The sequence below is a fragment of the Nerophis lumbriciformis genome, linkage group LG21 (assembly GCF_033978685.3).
Source record: "Nerophis lumbriciformis linkage group LG21, RoL_Nlum_v2.1, whole genome shotgun sequence".
In the NCBI taxonomy this organism is placed as follows: domain Eukaryota; kingdom Metazoa; phylum Chordata; class Actinopteri; order Syngnathiformes; family Syngnathidae; genus Nerophis; species Nerophis lumbriciformis.
Window position 1 is genome coordinate 1,845,001 of NC_084568.2, and position 19,933 is coordinate 1,864,933.

General features: G+C 35.1%; 1 protein-coding gene and 1 long non-coding RNA gene across 3 annotated transcripts in view; one reads left to right on the forward strand and one right to left on the reverse strand.

Moving 5' to 3' along the window:
* Window positions 1-6,255: 6,255 nt before the first annotated feature.
* Window positions 6,256-19,933, reverse strand: part of itgb8 (integrin, beta 8) — a 174,166-nt gene continuing 160,488 nt past the window's right edge. For both annotated transcript variants that reach the window (XM_061983222.2, XM_061983221.2), the window contains exon 16: window positions 6,256-6,869. In XM_061983222.2, coding sequence (XP_061839206.1) covers window positions 6,747-6,869 — 123 coding nt within the window. In that variant the 3' untranslated portion in view covers window positions 6,256-6,746. The remainder of the gene's footprint in view (window positions 6,870-19,933) is intronic.
* Window positions 7,044-19,933, forward strand: part of LOC140679671 (uncharacterized) — a 66,446-nt gene continuing 53,556 nt past the window's right edge. Inside the window, exon 1 of the long non-coding RNA XR_012051037.1 lies at window positions 7,044-7,562. This is a non-coding gene — a long non-coding RNA (uncharacterized lncRNA). The remainder of the gene's footprint in view (window positions 7,563-19,933) is intronic.

A 19,933-nucleotide genomic window follows, 5' to 3' on the forward strand; every position in this document is an offset into this window, starting at 1 on the left:
CAACATTAAACGATGTAGCGGGCCACCTTAAAATTATGTGGCGGACAACATTAAATGATGTGGCTGGCTGGCCAGTTAAAAAATAAGTGGCTGGCCATGTAAAATAAAGTGGTGGGCCACCTTAAAATGCAGTGGTGGACAACATTAAATGACGTTGTGAGACACTATATAATTAGGTGGCAGGCCACTATAAAATTATGTGATGGACAACATAAAACGATGTGGCGGGCCATTCTAAAATTATGTGGTGGACAACATTAAACAATGTAGCGAGCCACTTTAAAATTAAGTGGCGGACAACATTAAATGATGGGGCTGGCTGGCCAGTTAAAAAATAAGTGGCTGGCCACATAAAATAAAGTGGTGGGCCACATTAAAATGATGTGGTGGACAACATTAAATGACGTTGTGAGACACTATATAATTAGGTGGCAGGCCACAATATAATTATGTGATGGACAACATTAAACGATGTAGCGGGCCACTTTAAAATTATGTGGTGGACAACATTAAATGATGTGGTGGGCCACTATAAAATTATGTGGTGGACTACATTAAATTATGTGGTGGGCCACCATAAAATTATGTGGTGGACTACATTAAACGATGTGGCGGGCCAATATAAAATTATGTGGTGGACTACATTAAATTATGTGGTGGGCGACTATAAAATTATGTGGTGGACTACATTAAATTATGTGCTGGGCCAATATAAAATTATGTGGTGGACTACATTAAACGATGTGGCGGGCCAATATAAAATTATGTGGTGGACTACATTAAATTATGTGGTGGACTACATTAAACGATGTGGCGGGCGACTTTAAAATTATGTGGTGGACAACATTAAATGATGTGGTGGGCCAATATAAAATTATGTGGTGGACTACATTAAATGATGTGGTGGGCCACTATAAAATTATGTGGTGGACTACATTAAATGATGTGGCGGACTACATTCAATTATGTGCTGGGCCAAAATAAAATTATGTGGTGGACTACATTAAATGATGTGGTGGGCCAATATAAAATTATGTGGTGGACTACATTAAACGATGTAGCGGGCCAATTTAAAATTATGTGGTGGACAACATTAAATTATGTGGTGGACTACATTAAATTATGTGGCGGGCCAATATAAAATGATGTGGTGGACTACATTAAATTATGTGCTGGGCCAGTATAATATTATGTGGTGGGCCACTATAAAATTATGTGGTAGACTACATTAAATGATGTGGTGGGCCACTATAAAATTATGTGGTGGACTACGTTAAATTATGTGGTGGACTACATTAAACGATGTGGCGGACCACTATAAAATTATGTGGTGGACTACATTAAATTATGTGCTGGTCCAATATAAAATTATGTGGTGGACTACATTAAATGATGTGGTGGGCCATTATAAAATTATGTGGTGGACTATGTTAAAGTATGTGGTGGACTACATTAAACGATGTGGCGGGCCACTATAAAATTATGTGGTGGACTACATTAAATTATGTACTGGGCCAATATAAAATTATGTGGTCGACTACATTACACGATGTGGCGGGTCAATATAAAATTATGTGGTGGACTACATTAAATTATGTGGTGGGCCAATATAAAATTATGTGGCAGGCCAAGATAAAATTTTGTGGTGGACATTAAATGATGTGGCGGGCCAATATAAAATTATGTGGTGGACTACATTAAATGATGTGGCGGGCCAATATAAAATTATGTGGTGGACTACATTAAATGATGTGGTGGGCCACCATAAAATTATGTGGTGGACTACATTAAATGATGTGGTGGGACACCATAAAATTATGTGGTGGACTACATTAAATTATGTGGTGGGCCAAAATAAAATTATGTGGCAGGCCAAGATAACATTTTGTGGTGGACAACATTAAATGATGTGGTGGGCCAATATAAAATTATGTGGCAGGCCATTATAAAATTATGTGGTGGACAACATTAAATTATGTGGCGGGCCACATAAATATGATTGGGGGCGGGCACATAGATAACATGGAGGATTATATTAAATGAAGTGGCAGGCCACATTAAAATTACGTGGTGGACAACACTAAATGATGTGGCTGGCTAGATTTAAAAAAAAATAAAAATTGAGTGGCCACGTAAATAACGTGGCGGTCCACAATAAAATGAGGTGGTGGACAACATTAAATGGCGTGGTGGGCCACGTAAAAAGGATTTAATGGGCCACATTACAGGGTGCATCACATAAAAGGATTTGGGGGGGCACGTAAATAACATGGAGGACTGTATTAAATGATGTGGCCGGGCCACATTTAAAATTATTATGGCGGACAACAACAATTGACATGGTGGGCTTTGAGTTTGACAGCTGTGACCTTGAGTTTGACAGCTGTGACCTTGAGTTTGACAGCTGTGACCTTGGCCATGAGACGTCAAGCAGGAATGAAAGACAAGAGCAAATAAATAGAGTTGAATGGAGCAGCTTTTGCTGTAAACATCAATACAACAACTAGAGGAGGTCTAATAGTGCAAGAGGACTCCTTCAGAGGGTCCACCTGGGATCTGAGTCCAGGTGAGTTGGGACCCGAGACCCAGGAGATGGAGCAGATGGTCGACAATACAGCACGGGGTCACATGTCACAGGTCACATGATCATGCTCTGTTTACATTTGCTTGGCGATTCCAGTGGATGGCTTTTCTGCTCCCTTAATGCCCCAGTCAGGGACACGTCAGTAGTATAATATATATATATATATATATATATATATATATATATATATATATATATATATATATATATATATATATATATATATGTCTTAATAAGGTTATCCAAAAAATAGTGCTCGATACCGTAGTAGAGCGCAATATATGTATGTGTGGGAAAAAAATCACAAGACTATTTCATCTCTACAGGCCTGTTTCATGAGGGGGGGTACCCTCAATCATCAGGAGATTTTAATGGGAGCATTCGCATGGGTTTCGTGAATGGTTGGTATTTCGTGAAATAACAGCTACCAACCATTCACGAAACCCAACACAACACTCCAATACGTGCACCATGACAGCAACCACCCACCCACCACCACGAAAAGAATACCTACCGGAATCAATAAAAGGCTATCGATGCTGTCATCTAGCAAAGCTGAATTTGACCAAGCAACCCCCCCGTACCAAAAATCCCTTGATGAAAGCGGATACAATTTCACCCTCACCTATGAACCCACGCCAGGAAACCAGCCAAAAAAGAACAGAAAACGAAACGACATCATCTGGTACAACCCCCCATACAGCAAAAACGTCTCAACGAACATTGGACACAAATTCCTCAATCTGATTGACAAACACTTTCCCAAAGACAACATCCTAAGAAAAGTATTCAACAAGAACAACATTAAATTGAGCTACAGCTGCATGAACAATATACGACAAATCATCTCAAACCACAACAAAACAATTGCAAATGAGCCGTCGGCCCCCGGACAGAGCGACTCCAAAACCAACAAAGGCTGTAACTGTCGAAAGAAACCTGATTGCCCTCTCAACGGGGGGTGCTTACAAACATCAGTTGTCTACCAATCTAAGGTAATACGCAAGGACATTAACACATCCGACACGTATGTAGGATTAACCGAGGGAGAATTCAAAACCAGATGGAACAATCACAAGGCTTCTTTCAGGAACCAAAACCTGCGAAATACCACAGAACTCAGCAAACACATTTGGGACCTCAAAGACAATAATGTTGAATATTCAATAACATGGCAAATTCTTGCATCCAGCACACCTTACAATAGTGGTAATAAAAGATGCAACCTATGCTTGAAAGAGAAACTGTTTATTATTTACCGTCCAGACCTGTCATCCCTCAACAAGCGCAGCGAAATTGTAACAGCATGCCGCCACAGACGGAAACACCTCCTAGGTAACACATGAGCCAATCACCACGCCCCTACGCCAGCCTGTACCCACCCACTCTGTGCCCTATACAAACCATGGTATGCGAATGCTCCCATTAAAATCTCCTGATGATTGAGGGTACCCCCCCTCATGAAACAGGCCTGTAGAGATGAAATAGTCTTGTGATTTTTTTTCCCACACATACATATATATATATATATATATATATATATATATATATATATATATATATATATATATATATATATATATATATATATATATATATATAATGTCACACAAGTGCAAGTCTACTTCAAATCATGGGAATCTGCTCTTCCCGGGAACACAGCAACATCTAGAACACAACAATGAATAATAGAGCAAAAAAAAAAAAAAGGAGTGCACTTCAAGCACTGACTACATGGAGAAGGACAAACACGTCGTACCTCATGATGACCACCAGAGGGCAGCCTACGTTTGAGATGTGGAGTGTATGGCTCGCAGAGACCCAAACAAACCGCAATAATATTATCAACACACACACACACACACACACACACACACACACACACACACACACACACACACACACACACACACACACACACACACACACACACACACACACATACATGTCTTGCCTACTTTGTGTGGACACGTTTGGTTAGTAGATTGGGAGGGCCCCCCTTTCCACTATAGCTAGAATGATGGAAAAAATGTATATCTACCACTAGATGGGAGTAGAGAGTTGCAACCTCACTTCAGAATGCAAAACACACAAAGTAAAACAAAATATTTTACTTCTGTAGTTGTGAGGACCAAGAAAATGTCCTCACAAGTCAAAAGGACCTCACAGAAAGGTTGGTTTGTCAAGTGTATGTCCACACAAGGATGGTGAGACAAGTGCGCACACACACACACACACACAAACACACACGCACACAAATCTTGTATTTGTAACCTTCTTGAGACCTTCGAATAATGCCTACCCCTTTAAGACCACCCTTTCTAGATATATAAAGATGTTTATTTACAACACTAATAATATATACATACTATGCCAATATAAAAAAGATAACCTTTTAGTTATTTCTTTTGTTTGTAATTAGTTTTTAATCTTCATTATTTACTATGTCTCTATATACATATTTATTTTATTTTTTAATTAATTTTGGCAAAAAGGGGGCGCATTTCAATTTCTTACGCACACTTGTTATTACATATGTTGACCAGAGGGGGAGCACTTCAAAAGTTTACACACACTTGTTTTTTCATATGTTGACCAGAAGGGGGAGCACTTTTAAAAGCGACACACAGTCAATTTGAAAACTCCCTCATACTTAAGAAAAGCTTCAGCATTTGGCAATTTTATGAAAAGAGTCGTAATTTTACTCGACAAAAGTCACAAATTTATAAGAAAACTGTAAAGTGCAGCCCTTTGAGACACTTGTGATTTAGGGCTATATAAATAAACATTGATTGATTGATTGATAAAGTGTTGGTAATAATATAATAATAATCGGGATTTCACTTGGCAAAATGATGACAAAAGTCATTTCACTCAAAAAAAATATCACTATTTTACAAGAACAACAAAAAAAAATGGGCCATATTGGGATAAAGGTCCGAATTTTATATGACAAATGCCACCATTTTGCATTAAAAAGTAATAATTTTACGAGAAAATATTGCAATATTACAGAAGCAGAAAGAATATGAGAAATTGTTCCCAATTTTATAGGAAAAAAATCTACACATTTTGAGGAAAAATACTGCTTTAAGTTTTTATTTTTTATTTTTTTATAATTGGTTTTTAATCTTCATTATTTACTTCAAGTTATTACAGTATGTCTCTATATACATATTTTATTGTTTTTATAAATTTTGGCCAAAGGGGGCGCATTTCAATGTCATACACACACTTGTTATTTCATATGTTGACCAGAAGGGGGAGCACTTTTAAAAGCGACACACAGTCAATTTGAAAACTCCCTCCTTTTTTTTGGGACCACCCTCATTTTGATAGATGCCACCACCAGGGAGCAAATGAGACATTCTCTATTAGATGCAATGTTATTGATTTATGTCATCACTTGTTAGGTACTTTTCCTTGTTGATGTCTCAAGAAGGGTAGAAATACAAAAATACACGCACACACACATTCTTGTATTTGTTACCTTCTTGAGACCTCAAAAAAATGCCTACCTCTTTAGGACCACCCTTTCTAGATATATAAAGATGTGTATTCACAACGTGAATAATATATACATACATAAACTTTTAGTTATTTATTTTGATTGTAATTGGTTTTTAATCTTCATTATTTACTTCAAGTAATAAAGTTGATTTGATTTATTACAGTATGTCTCTATATACATATTTTATTGTTTTTATAAATTTTGGCCAAAGGGGGCGCATTTCAATGTCTTACACACACTTGTTATTTCATATGTTGACCAGAAGGGGGAGCACTTTTAAAAGCGACACAGTCAATTTGAAAACTCCCTCCTTTTTTGGGACCACCCTCATTTTGATAGATGCCACCACCAGGGAGCAAATGAGACATTCTCTATTAGATGCAATGTTATTGATTTATGTCATCACTTGTTAGGTACTTTTCCTTGTTGATGTCTCAAGAAGGGTATAAATACAAGAACACACACACACACACATACATAAATTAGAGTGAAGACTCCTGTGCTCTTCGATCCACAATACTGGCCTTCGCAGTCCCAACGCATGGCTCAAGGATTCCATCAGGCTTTTTTTTCTACAGCCCCACCCGTCAGACTGGCCGGGTTGGATTCACACGGACGAGTCCGTCGCCCTTCTTTCCGGTCCCACCACCATCACTGCCAGGGCTCGCCGAGGGGCATCTTGACGTGAACGGTCATCTCCACCGCGTGGTCAGGCGCTCGCTCTCTCCTGTACGTGACCGTTTTCTCGTTGCTCGTCGGGATGTAGGCCAGCTCCTGAGAGATGGGATAGGAACACAATGAGGCCGCGTCGACCCGAACATGAGACGCCCCTTCTTATTCCAGACTCATTTTGGAGGACTCATCTGTCACTGGTTGTGTTGTTCGTATTTCGGTAGTCCTGCTTGTATTAAGTTAAATTAATTATTTGTTGTTTGATGAATACTTGGGCCTACTGCGCTACTGCACTTTGACAGTGGTCATTGTAGTGGTGATTGATGAATACTTGGGCCTACTGTGCTACTTCACTTTGGTGTTGGTCATCATAGTTTTGGTAGCCATTTTTGTGTTATTTCTATTTCTCTGATACTGCATAAACTAAGTTAAGCTATTTATTTTTTGAATTAGGAATTACGTTCTGTGTCATTTACAGCACCTGTGAGGAAAGCCCACAGGGGTGCACAGGTGACACTGATTGGACTAATGTCGGGTGGAGAGACTGGAGGTGACAACGTTTTTTTGAGCCCTTGAGCTTAGTTTTGTTTATAGCTTTATTCGTAGTTAAATTTGTTTTTGTTAACCTTGGAAAGAAAACCTTTTTTTTTTTTTTTTTTTGGTGCAAATAAAGTTATTTTTTGGAAAGACTAAAGTTGTAGTTTGGAGTGCGTACGGAAGTGCACCACCTGTCCTGGCTCGGCCCACGGCCTTGGGTTTAGAACCTGGAAAGTTTTTGGAAAGGCCGACACACTGGTAATGTACTAACTCATGCTCACTTCATCATCCCAATTTTCTATATATATATATAAATGTTTTTTTTTTAAAATCTATTTGTATTATATTTTACTGTACTATATTTGACATATTTTGTTTGTATAAAGATGATGATTGCTTAATTAAAAAATAAAAAATAAATAAAATAAATATTTTATCTATTTGTATTATATTTTACTGTACTATATTTGACATATTGTGTTTGTATAAAGAGGATGATTGCTTAATTAAAAAATAAAAAATAAAAAATAAATATATATACAGTATTTATCTATTTGTATTATATTTTACTGTACTATATTTGACACATTTGTTTGTATAAAGATGATTGCTTAATTTAAAAAAAAATAAAAATATAATAAATAAATATATATATATATATATATATATATTTTATCTATTTGTATTATATTTTACTGTACTATATTTGACATTTTGTTTGTATAAAGATGATGATTGCTTAATTTAAAAAAAAATAATATATATATATATATATTTTTTATCTATTTGTATTATATTTTACTGTATTATATTTGACATTTTGTTTGTATAAAGATGATGATTGCTTAGTTAAAATAAATAAATAAATAAATTAAAAATATATATATATTTGATCTATTTGTGTTATATTTTATTGTACTATATTTGACATTGTGTTTGTATAAAGATGATTGCTTAATTTAAAAAAAAAAAAATAAAAATAAATAAATAAATATATATATATATATTTTATCTATTTGTATTATATTTTACTGTACTATATTTGACATATTTTGTTTGTACAAAGATGATTGCTTAATTTAAAAAATAAATAAATATAATAAATAAATATATATGTATATTTTATCTATTTGTATTATATTTTACTGTACTATATTTGACATTTTGTTTGTATAAAGATGATGATTGCTTAATTAAAAAAAATAAAAAAATATATTTTTTATCTATTTGTATTATATTTTACTGTACTATATTTGACATTTTGTTTGTATAAAGATGATGATTGCTTAATTAAAAAAATTAATTAAATAAATAAATAAAATATATTTTTTATCTATTTATTTTATTTTGATAAAAAAAATTTTTTTAAATTAAAATAAATACATATATATATATATATATATATTTTTTTTTTAATCTATTTGTATTATATTTTACTGTACTATATTTGACATATTTTGTTTGTATAAAGATGATGATTGCTTAATTAAAAATAAATATTAATAATAAAAATGAAAAAAAAAAAGAGTAGGAATCAGGTGAAAAGATGTTCAACGTCAAAGTCCCAACACTTCACTACTCGCCTCGGAGCAAATACCTCACAAACTGCGAGAGACAAAATTATTGCCCTCTCCTTTCTCAATCTTCTAAAATAAATGATTCCGTTAAAAAAACAAAAAAGTGGTGTCTCCAGTTCCTCCAAAACCCTTGAAATGCCCACAAATAGTACAGGACTAAGAGATACTAGAATCGGAGCCATGTTTACATCCGTCAACACACAACTGCGCATGTCGGCGTGACGTCATGGCGTCGTGACGTCATGCACGCATGAGGATGACTTCAGGGACCCATTCTGTGCACAATTAGAAAGTACTTTTTCCTTGTAATGTAAATGACTACATATACGATCAGATTTAACAAAAAAAACAAAATGCCCTGCGGTTCAAACGTAGCCTTAGAATTTTCACTATCTCCTTATTAGAAAAAATAAAAAAAATAAACAATTATGCGCTCTGATTAAATCGCTAAATATGGCTTTATTTTCTTTTACTCTGGCAGTTCAGATGCGTTGTAACGTGTTTGTGTTGGTCCAAATTGTGTGGGAAACGCTGGTATTGATGCACCATAGTGGGAGTCGGTACTCCTACTCAATGTAGAAGAAGACCGTCTCTGTAGTGCTTGTTGTTATTTTGCATGTAGTTCAATATTACGACGCTGGAGGGGGCCCCTCAACGCATCAGTGCAACAAGCTCTGAGAGTTGTCTTCATGTTTCAAACTGGCAGTGTGCGTCAATACTGAGTGAGTAACTCTGTTTTCACTTCAATTCTCCTTGCTAAGTCCTTAAAACTGCGTTGGTGCTTCCTTGTCAGAGGCTAAAAACTGTGTTTCTAATTATTTTGTGAGTATAATTGTATACAGTTCACAAGCTAACTGCTAGCTTAGTAGCTCGTTAGACTCGGTTTGTTACATTTAATTTAGGACATGTCTGCAAAATGTCTCACCTGAAAGTCCTTGTTGTGATTATCTTTAATCAATACATCACTTAAGATGTTGAATTGCTGTGTATTTTATGTATATGTGTGTATGTATTTGGTATCGGCACAGTGATTGGTTATATGAGCTCTTATTTTGAAGGCGCTAAGAGCGGAAGTATAGGCCACATATATAAACCCTCGGTTACATTGGTACGGGTACCGACATGTATTTCGATGCTTTTCAAAATAAAAGGGGCCACAAAAATACTGGCTTCATTTTAACAGAGTCTATGATGCATTATCATTAAACACAAGGTCAAAGAACAATTACGGTATGAAATAACACCGTGAACATACTTAAGTAGTAAGCAAGCAAATGGGTTACAAAATATCGTAATTTGTTTAATTTCCCTTTGTATTATTTTGTCAAAATTTATGAGAGGCAGGCGGTAGGAAATGGATGGATCACTAATCTGCTGCACTTCTTCATTTTGTCAGAACATGTCATGCCATGTTTGACATTATTTAGTGTTTTTCCTTATTTCTGCATTTTACTTCCTGTTTGCCTCAACTCTGTCTCCCTCACCTGTGCCTGATTAGCAATTTGAGCTCACCTGTACCAGGTTGCCAATCAGGCTTTGTGCCGATCCGCCCTGCACACAGATCAATTCTTGTTGTTTAGCTTGTAGAATAGAATAGAAAGTACTTTATTGATCCCTGAAGAAAGGGTATTAAGAAATAGTATTAAGGAATTTCGGGAAAACCGGGAATTTGTCCAGTTCAAAAAACAACTTTGTTTTTTGTCCTCATTATGTGGAATGTTTGGACGGTGAAACGGTTTAAAAATGTGGAAGGAGTAGTCGCCAGAAAAAAGGGTCAAAAAAGGGTTTGAAAAAAAAGGAATTCTGGAAATTCCTGGAATTTTTTGGGAATTGGAAAAATTATAGTTAAAATTTCCAACGAGTGGAATATGTTGACGGTGGAATGGTTTGAATCGGTCGAAATATGTGCGAATTGTGGAAGTTTAAATTCATTGTGAATGGGGAAAATGTCCCTGAAAACTGGGAATTTTTGGAAATCCGGGATTCTTTTTTTAATTGTTGGAGAGCACACCATTTTGAACAGGCTGAATATTTAGAAGTTGGAACAGATTAAATCGGATGAAAAATGCGGGAATTGTGGAACTTTGAAAAACGTACCATGCGTTTCAATGGGAATTTAATGGAAATTTGGGAATTTCGGGAAAAGTGGGAATTTTTTGGGAAAATGTTATAAATCTTGAATGTTCTGAATAAGTTGAAATGGTTGGTGTTGGAATTTTTCAAATTGGTCGAGCAATGTTGAAGTAGCAACATTTTTAATTGAGAAATGGTATTAAGGAATTCCAGGAATTTCTGGAAAACCGGGAATTTTTCCAGTTCAAAAAACAACTTTGTTTTTTGTCCTGATTATGAGGAATGTTTGGACGGTGAAACGGTTTAAAAATGTGGAAGGAGTAGTCGCCAGAAAAAAGGGTCAAAAAAGGGTTTAAAAAAAAAAGGAATTCTGGGAATTCCTGGAATTTTTTTGGAATTGGAAAAATTATAGTTAAAATTTCCAACATGAGTGGGATATGTTGACGGTGGAATGGTTTGAATCGGTCGAAATATGTGCGAATTGTGGAAGTTTAAATTCATTGTGAATGGGGAAAATGTCCCTGAAAACTGGGAATTTTTGGAAATCCGGGATTCTTTTTTTAATTGTTGGAGAGCACACCATTTTGAACAGGCTGAATATTTTGAAGTTGGAACAGATTAAATCGGATGAAAAATGCGGGAATTGTGGAACTTTGAAAAACGTACCATGCGTTTCAATGGGAATTTAATGGAAATTTGGGAATTTCGGGAAAAGTGGGAATTTTCTGGGAAAATGTTATAAATCTTGAATGTTCTGAATAAGTTGAAATGGTTGGTGTTGGAATTTTTCAAATTGGTCGAGCAATGTTGAAGTAGCAACATTTTTAATTGAGAAATGGTATTAAGGAATTCCAGGGATTTCGGGAAAACCGGGAATTTTTCCAGTTCAAAAAACATCTTTTTTTTAAATCCTGATCAAGAGGAATGTTTGGACGGTGAAACGGTTTAAAAATGTGGAAGGAGTAGTCGCCAGAAAAAAGGGTCAAAAAAGGGTTTGAAAAAAAGGAATTCTGGGAATTCCTGGAATTTTTTTGGAATTGAAAAAATTATAGTTAAAATTTCCAGGATGAGTGGAATATGTTGACAGTAGAATGGTTTGAATCGGTTGAAAAATGTGCGAATTGTGGAAGTTTAAAAAATGGCCAATTCATTGTGAATGGGGAAAATGTCCCTGAAAACTGGGAATTTTTGGAAATCTGGGATTTTTTTTTAAATTCTTGAAGGAGAGCACACAATTTTAAACAGGCTGAATATTTTGAAGTTGGAACAGACTGAATCGGATGAAAAATGTGAGAATTGTGGAACTTTGAAAAATGTACCATGCATTTCAATGGGAATTTCATGGAAATTTGGGAATTTCGGGAAAAGTGGGAATTTTTTCGGAAAATGTTATAAAACTTGAATGTTCTGAATGAGTTGAAATGGTTTGTGTTGGAATTTTTTAAATCGGTCGAGCAGTGTTGAAGTAGTAACATATTTAATTGAGAAATGGAATTAAGGAATTCCAGGAATTTCTGGAAAACCGGGAATTTTTCCAGTTCAAAAAACAACTTCGTTTTTTGTCCTGATTAAGAAGAATGTTTGGACGGTGGAACGGTTTAATGTGGAAGGAGTAGTCGCCGGAAAAAAGGGTAAAAAATGGTTTGAAAAAAGGCAATTCTGTGAATTCCTGGAATTTTTTTTGAACTTGGAAAAATTATAGTTTGAATTTCCAGGATGAGTGGAATATGTTTGATAGAACGGTTTGAATCGGTTGAAAAATGTGCGAATTGTGGAAGTTTAAAAAATGGCCAATTAATTTTGAATGGGGAAAATGTCCCTGAAAATTGGGAATTCTTGGAAATCTGGGAATTTTTCCAAAAAAATTGTTGGAGAGCACACAATATTGAACAGGTTGAATATTTTGAAGTTGGAACAGACTGAATCGGATGAAAAATGTGGGAATTGTGGAACTTTGAAAAATGTACCATGCGTTTCAATGGGAATTTCATGGAAATTTGGGAATTTCGGGAAAAGTGGGAATTTTTTCGGAAAATGTTATAAAACTTGAATGTTCTGAATGAGTTGAAATGGTTGGTGTTGGAATTTTTAAAATCGGTCGAGCAGTGTTGAAGTTGTAACATTTTTAATTGAGAAATGGTATTAAGGAATTCCAGGAATTTCTGGAAAACCGGGAATTTTTCCTGTTCAAAAAACAACTTTGTTTTTTGTCCTGATTATGAGGAATGTTTGGACGGTGAAACGGTTTAAAAATGTGGAAGGAGTAGTCGCCAGAAAAAAGGGTCAAAAAAGGGTTTGAAAAAAAAAGGAATTCTGGGAATTCCTGGAATTTTTTTGGAATTGGAAAAATTATAGTTAAAATTTCCAGGATGAGTGGAATATGTTGACGGTGGAATGGTTTGAATCGGTTGAAATATGTGCGAATTGTGGAAGTTTAAATTCATTGTGAATGGGGAAAATGTCCCTGAAAACTGGGAATTTTTGGAAATCCGGGATTCTTTTTTTAATTGTTGGAGAGCACACCATTTTGAACAGGCTGAATATTTTGAAGTTGGAACAGATTGAATCGGATGAAAAATGCGGCAATTGTGGAACTTTGAAAAACGTACCATGCGTTTCAATGGGAATTTAATGGAAATTTGGGAATTTCGGGAAAAGTGGGAATTTTTTGGGAAAATGTTATAAATCTTGAATGTTCTGAATGAGTTGAAATGGTTGGTGTTGGAATTTTTCAAATTGGTCGAGCAATGTTGAAGTAGCAACATTTTTAATTGAGAAATGGTATTAAGGAATTCCAGGGATTTCGGGAAAACCGGGAATTTTTCCAGTTCAAAAAACAACTTTGTTTTTTGTCCTGATTATGAGGAATGTTTGGACGGTGAAACGGTTTAAAAATGTGGAAGGAGTAGTCGCCAGAAAAAAGGGTCAAAAAAGGGTTTGAAAAAAAAGGAATTCTGGGAATTCCTAGAATTTTTTTGGAATTGGAAAAATTATAGCTAAAATTTTCAGGATGAGTGGAATATGTTGACGGTGGAATGGTTTGAATCGGTTGAAATATGTGCGAATTGTGGAAGTTTAAATTCATTGTGAATGGGGAGAATGTCCCTGAAAACTGGGAATTTTTGGATATCCGGGATTCTTTTTTTAATTGTTGGAGAGCACACCATTTTGAACAGGCTGAATATTTTGAAGTTGGAACAGATTGAGTCGGATGAAAAATGCGGGAATTGTGGAACTTTGAAAAACGTACCATGCGTTTCAATGGGAATTTAATGGAAATTTGGGAATTTCGGGAAAAGTGGGAATTTTTTGGGAAAATGTTATAAATCTTGAATGTTCTGAATGAGTTGAAATGGTTGGTGTTGGAATTTTTCAAATTGGTCGAGCAATGTTGAAGTAGCAACATTTTTAATTGAGAAATGGTATTAAGGGATTTCGGGAAAACCGGGAATTTTATCAGTTCAAAAAACAACTTTTTTTTGTCCTGATCAAGAGGAATGTTTGGACGGTGAAACGGTTTAAAAATGTGGAAGGAGTAGTCACCAGAAAAAAGGGTCAAAAAAGGGTTTGGAAAAAAAAGGAATTCTGGGAATTCCTGGAATTTTTTTGGAATTGGAAAAATTATAGTTAAAATTTCCAGGATGAGTGGAATATGTTGATGACAGTAGAATGGTTTGAATCGGTTGAAAAATGTGCGAATTGTGGAAGTTTAAAAAATGGCCAATTCATTGTGAATGGGGAAAATGTCTCTGAAAACTGGGAATTTTTGGAAATCTGGGATTTTTTTTTAAATTGTTGAAGGAGAGCACACAATTTTAAACAGGCTGAATATTTTGAAGTTGGAACAGACTGAATCGGATGAAAAATGTGAGAATTGTGGAACTTTGAAAAATGTACCATGCATTTCAATGGGAATTTCATGGAAATTTGGGAATTTCGGGAAAAGTGGGAATTTTTTCGGAAAATGTTATAAAACTTGAATGTTCTGAATGAGTTGAAATGGTTTGTGTTGGAATTTTTTAAAATCGGTCGAGCAGTGTTGAAGTAGTAACATTTTTAATTGAGAAATGGTATTAAGGAATTCCAGGAATTTCTGGAAAACCGGGAATTTTTCCAGTTCAAAAAACAACTTTGTTTTTTGTCCTGATTATGAGGAATGTTTGGACGGTGAAACGGTTTAAAAATGTGGAAGGAGTAGTCACCAGAAAAAAGGGTCAAAAAAGGGTTTGGAGAAAAAAAAGGAATTCTGGGAATTCCTGGAACTTTTTGGGAATTGGAAAAATTATAGTTAAAATTTCCAACATGAGTGGAATATGTTGATGGTGGAATGGTTTGAATCGGTCGAAATATGTGCGAATTGTGGAAGTTTAAATTCATTGTGAATGGGGAAAATGTCCCTGAAAACTGGGAATTTTTGGAAATCCGGGATTCTTTTTTTAATTGTTGGAGAGCACACCATTTTGAACAGGCTGAATATTTTGAAGTTGGAACAGATTGAATCGGATGAAAAATGCGGGAATTGTGGAACTTTGAAAAACGTACCATGCGTTTCAATGGGAATTTAATGGAAATTTGGGAATTTCGGGAAAAGTGGGAATTTTTTGGGAAAATGTTATAAATCTTGAATGTTCTGAATGAGTTGAAATGGTTGGTGTTGGAATTTTTCAAATTGGTCGAGCAATGTTGAAGTAGCAACATTTTTAATTGAGAAATGGTATTAAGGAATTCCAGGGATTTCGGCAAAACCGGGAATTTTTCCAGTTCAAAAAACATCTTTTTTTTTTATCCTGATCAAGAGGAATGTTTGGACGGTGAAACGGTTTAAAAATGTGGAAGGAGTAGTCACCAGAAAAAAGGGTCAAAAAAGGGTTTGGAAAAAAAAGGAATTCTGGGAATTCCTGGAATTTTTTTGGAATTGGAAAAATTATAGTTAAAATTTCCAGGATGAGTGGAATATGTTGACAGTAGAATGGTTTGAATCGGTTGAAAACTGTGCGAATTGTGGAAGTTTAAAAAATGGCCAATTCATTGTGAATGGGGAAAATGTCCTGAAAACTGGGAATTTTTGGAAATCTGGGATTTTTTTTTAAATTGTTGAAGGAGACCACACAATTTTAAACAGGCTGAATATTTTGAAGTTGGAACAGACTGAATCGGATGAAAAATGTGAGAATTGTGGAACTTTGAAAAATGTACCATGCGTTTCAATGGGAATTTCATGGAAATTTGGGAATTTCGGGAAAAGTGGGAATTTTTTCAGAAAATGTTGTAAAACTTGAATGTTCTGAATGAGTTGAAATGGTTGGTGTTGGAAATTTTTAAATCGGTCGAGCAGTGTTGAAGTTGTAACATTTTTAATTGAGAAATGGTATTAAGGAATTCCAGGAATTTCTGGAAAACCGGGAATTTTTCCAGTTCAAAAAACAACTTTGTTTTTTGTCCTGATTAAGAGGAATGTTTGGACGGTGGAACGGTTTAATGTGGAAGGAGTAGTCGCCGGAAAAAAGGGTAAAAAACGGTTTGAAAAAAGGGAATTCTGGGAATTCCTGGAATTTTTTTTGAACTTGGAAAAATTATAGTTTACATTTCCAGGATGAGTGGAATATGTTTGATAGAACGGTTTGAATCGGTTGAAAAATGTGCGAATTGTGGAAGTTTAAAAAATGGCCAATTCATTTTGAATGGGGAACATTTCCCTGAAAATTGGGAATTCTTGGAAATCTGGGAATTAAAAAAAAAATTGCTGGAGAGCACACAATATTGAACAGGTTGAATATTTTGAAGTTGGAACAGACTGAATCGGATGAAAAATGTGAGAATTGTGGAACTTTGAAAAATGTACCATGCGTTTCAATGGGAATTTCATGGAAATTTGGGAATTTCGGGAAAAGTGGGAATTTTTTCAGAAAATGTTGTAAAACTTGAATGTTCTGAATGAGTTGAAATGGTTGGTGTTGGAAATTTTTAAATCGGTCGAGCAGTGTTGAAGTTGTAACATTTTTAATTGAGAAATGGTATTAAGGAATTCCAGGAATTTCTGGAAAACCGGGAATTTTTCCAGTTCAAAAAACAACTTTGTTTTTTGTCCTGATTAAGAGGAATGTTTGGACGGTGGAACGGTTTAATGTGGAAGGAGTAGTCGCCGGAAAAAAGGGTAAAAAACGGTTTGAAAAAAGGGAATTCTGGGAATTTCTGGAATTTTTTTTGAACTTGGAAAAATTATAGTTTGAATTTCCAGGATGAGTGGAATATGTTTGATAGAACGGTTTGAATCGGTTGAAAAATGTGCGAATTGTAGAAGTTTAAAAAAGGGCCAATTCATTGTGAATGGGGAAAATGTCCCTGAAAACTGGGAATTTTTGGAAATCCGGGATTCTTTTTTTAATTGTTGGAGAGCACACCATTTTGAACAGGCTGAATATTTTGAAGTTGGAACAGATTGAATCGGATGAAAAATGCGGGAATTGTGGAACTTTGAAAAACGTACCATGTGTTTTAATGGGAATTTAATGGAAATTTGGGAATTTCGGGAAAAGTGGGAATTTTTTGGGAAAATGTTATAAATCTTGAATGTTCTGAATGAGTTGAAATGGTTGGTGTTGGAATTTTTCAAATTGGTCAAGCAATGTTGAAGTAGCAACATTTTTAATTGAGAAATGGTATTAAGGAATTCCAGGGATTTCGGGAAAACCGGGAATTTTTCCAGTTCAAAAAACATCTTTTTTTTTTATCCTGATCAAGAGGAATGTTTGGACGGTGAAACGGTTTAAAAATGTGGAAGGAGTAGTCACCAGAAAAAAGGGTCAAAAAAGGGTTTGGAAAAAAAAGGAATTCTGGGAATTCCTGGAATTTTTTTGGAATTGGAAAAATTATAGTTAAAATTTCCAGGATGAGTGGAATATGTTGACAGTAGAATGGTTTGAATCGGTTGAAAACTGTGCGAATTGTGGAAGTTTAAAAAATGGCCAATTCATTGTGAATGGGGAAAATGTCCCTGAAAACTGGAAATTTTTGGAAATCTGGGATTTTTTTTTAAATTGTTGAAGGAGAGCACACAATTTTAAACAGGCTGAATATTTTGAAGTTGGAACAGACTGAATCGGATGAAAAATGTGAGAATTGTGGAACTTTGAAAAATGTACCATGCATTTCAATAGGAATTTCATGGAAATTTGGGAATTTCGGGAAAAGTGGGAATTTTTTCGGAAAATGTTATAAAACTTGAATGTTCTGAATGAGTTGAAATGGTTTGTGTTGGAATTTTTTTAAATCGGTCGAGCAGTGTTGAAGTAGTAACATTTTGAATTGAGAAATGGTATTAAGGAATTCCAGGAATTTCTGGAAAACCGGGAATTTTTCCAGTTCAAAAAACAACTTTGTTTTTGTCCTGATTATGAGGAATGTTTGGACGGTGAAATGGTTTAAAAATGTGGAAGGAGTAGTCGCCAGAAAAAAGGGTCATAAAAGGGTTTGAAAAAAAAGGAATTCTGGGAATTCCTGGAATTTTTTTGGAATTGGAAAAATTATAGTTAAAATTTCCAGGATGAGTGGAATATGTTGACGGTGGAATGGTTTGAATCGGTTGAAATATGTGCGAATTGTGGAAGTTTAAATTCATTGTGAATGGGGAAAATGTCCCTGAAAACTGGGAATTTTTGGAAATCCGGGATTCTTTTTTTAATTGTTGGAGAGCACACCATTTTGAACAAGCTGAATATTTTGAAGTTGGAACAGATTGAATCGGATGAAAAATGCGGGAATTGTGGAACTTTGAAAAACGTACCATGCGTTTCAATGGGAATTTCATGGAAATTTGGGAATTTCGGGAAAAGTGGGATTTTTTTCGGAAAATGTTATAAAACTTGAATGTTCTGAATGAGTTGAAATGGTTGGTATTGGAATTTTTTAAATCGGTCGAGCAGTGTTGAAGTAGTAACATTTTTAATTGAGAAATGGTATTAAGGAATTCCAGGAATTTCTGGAAAACTGGGAATTTTTCCAGTTCAAAAAACAACTTTGTTTTTTGTCCTGATTAAGAGGAATGTTTGGATGGTGGAACGGTTAAAGTGGGTTACAAATGTGGAAGGACTAGTCGCCGGAAAAAAGGGTAAAAAATGGTTTGAAAAAAGGGAATTCTGTGAATTCCTGGAATTTTCTTTTAACTTGGAAAAATTATAGTTTGAATTTCCAGGATGAGTGGAATATGTTTGATAGAACGGTTTGAATCGGTTGAAAAATGTGTGAATTGTGGAAGTTTCAGAAATGGCCAATTCATTTTGAATGGGGAAAATGTCCCTGAAAACTGGGAATTTTTGGAAATCCGGGGTTTTTTTTTTTTGTAAATTGTTGAAGGAGAACACACAATTTTGAACAGGCTGAATATTTTTAAGTTAGAACAGACTGAATCAGATGAAAAATGGGGGAATTGTGGAACTTTGAAAAATGTACCATGCGTTTCAATGGGAATTTCATGGAAAAGCGGGATTTTTTGGGGAAATGTCATAAGACTTAAATGTTCTTAATGAGCTGAAATGGTTGGTGTTAGAATTTTCAAATCGGTCGAGAAATGTTGAAATAGCAACATTTTTAATTGAGAAATGGTATTAAGGAATTCCAGGAATTTTGGGAAACCCGGGAATCTTTCCAGTTCAAAAAACAACTTTGTTTTTTGTCCTGATTAAGAGGAATCTTTGGACGGTGAAACGGTTTAAAAATGTGGAAAGAGTAGTCGCCGGAAAAAAGAGTCCAAAAAGAGTTTGAAAAAAAGGGGAATTCCTGGAATTTTTTTTGAACTTGGAAAAATTATAGTTTGAATTTCCAGGATGAGTGGAATATGTTGATGATAGAATGGTTTGAATCGGTTGAAAAATGTGCGAATTGTGGAAGTTTAAAAAATGGCCAATTCATTTTGAATGAGGGAAAATGTCCCTGAAAACTGGGAATTCTTGGAAATCCGGGAATTAAAAAAAAATTGCTGGA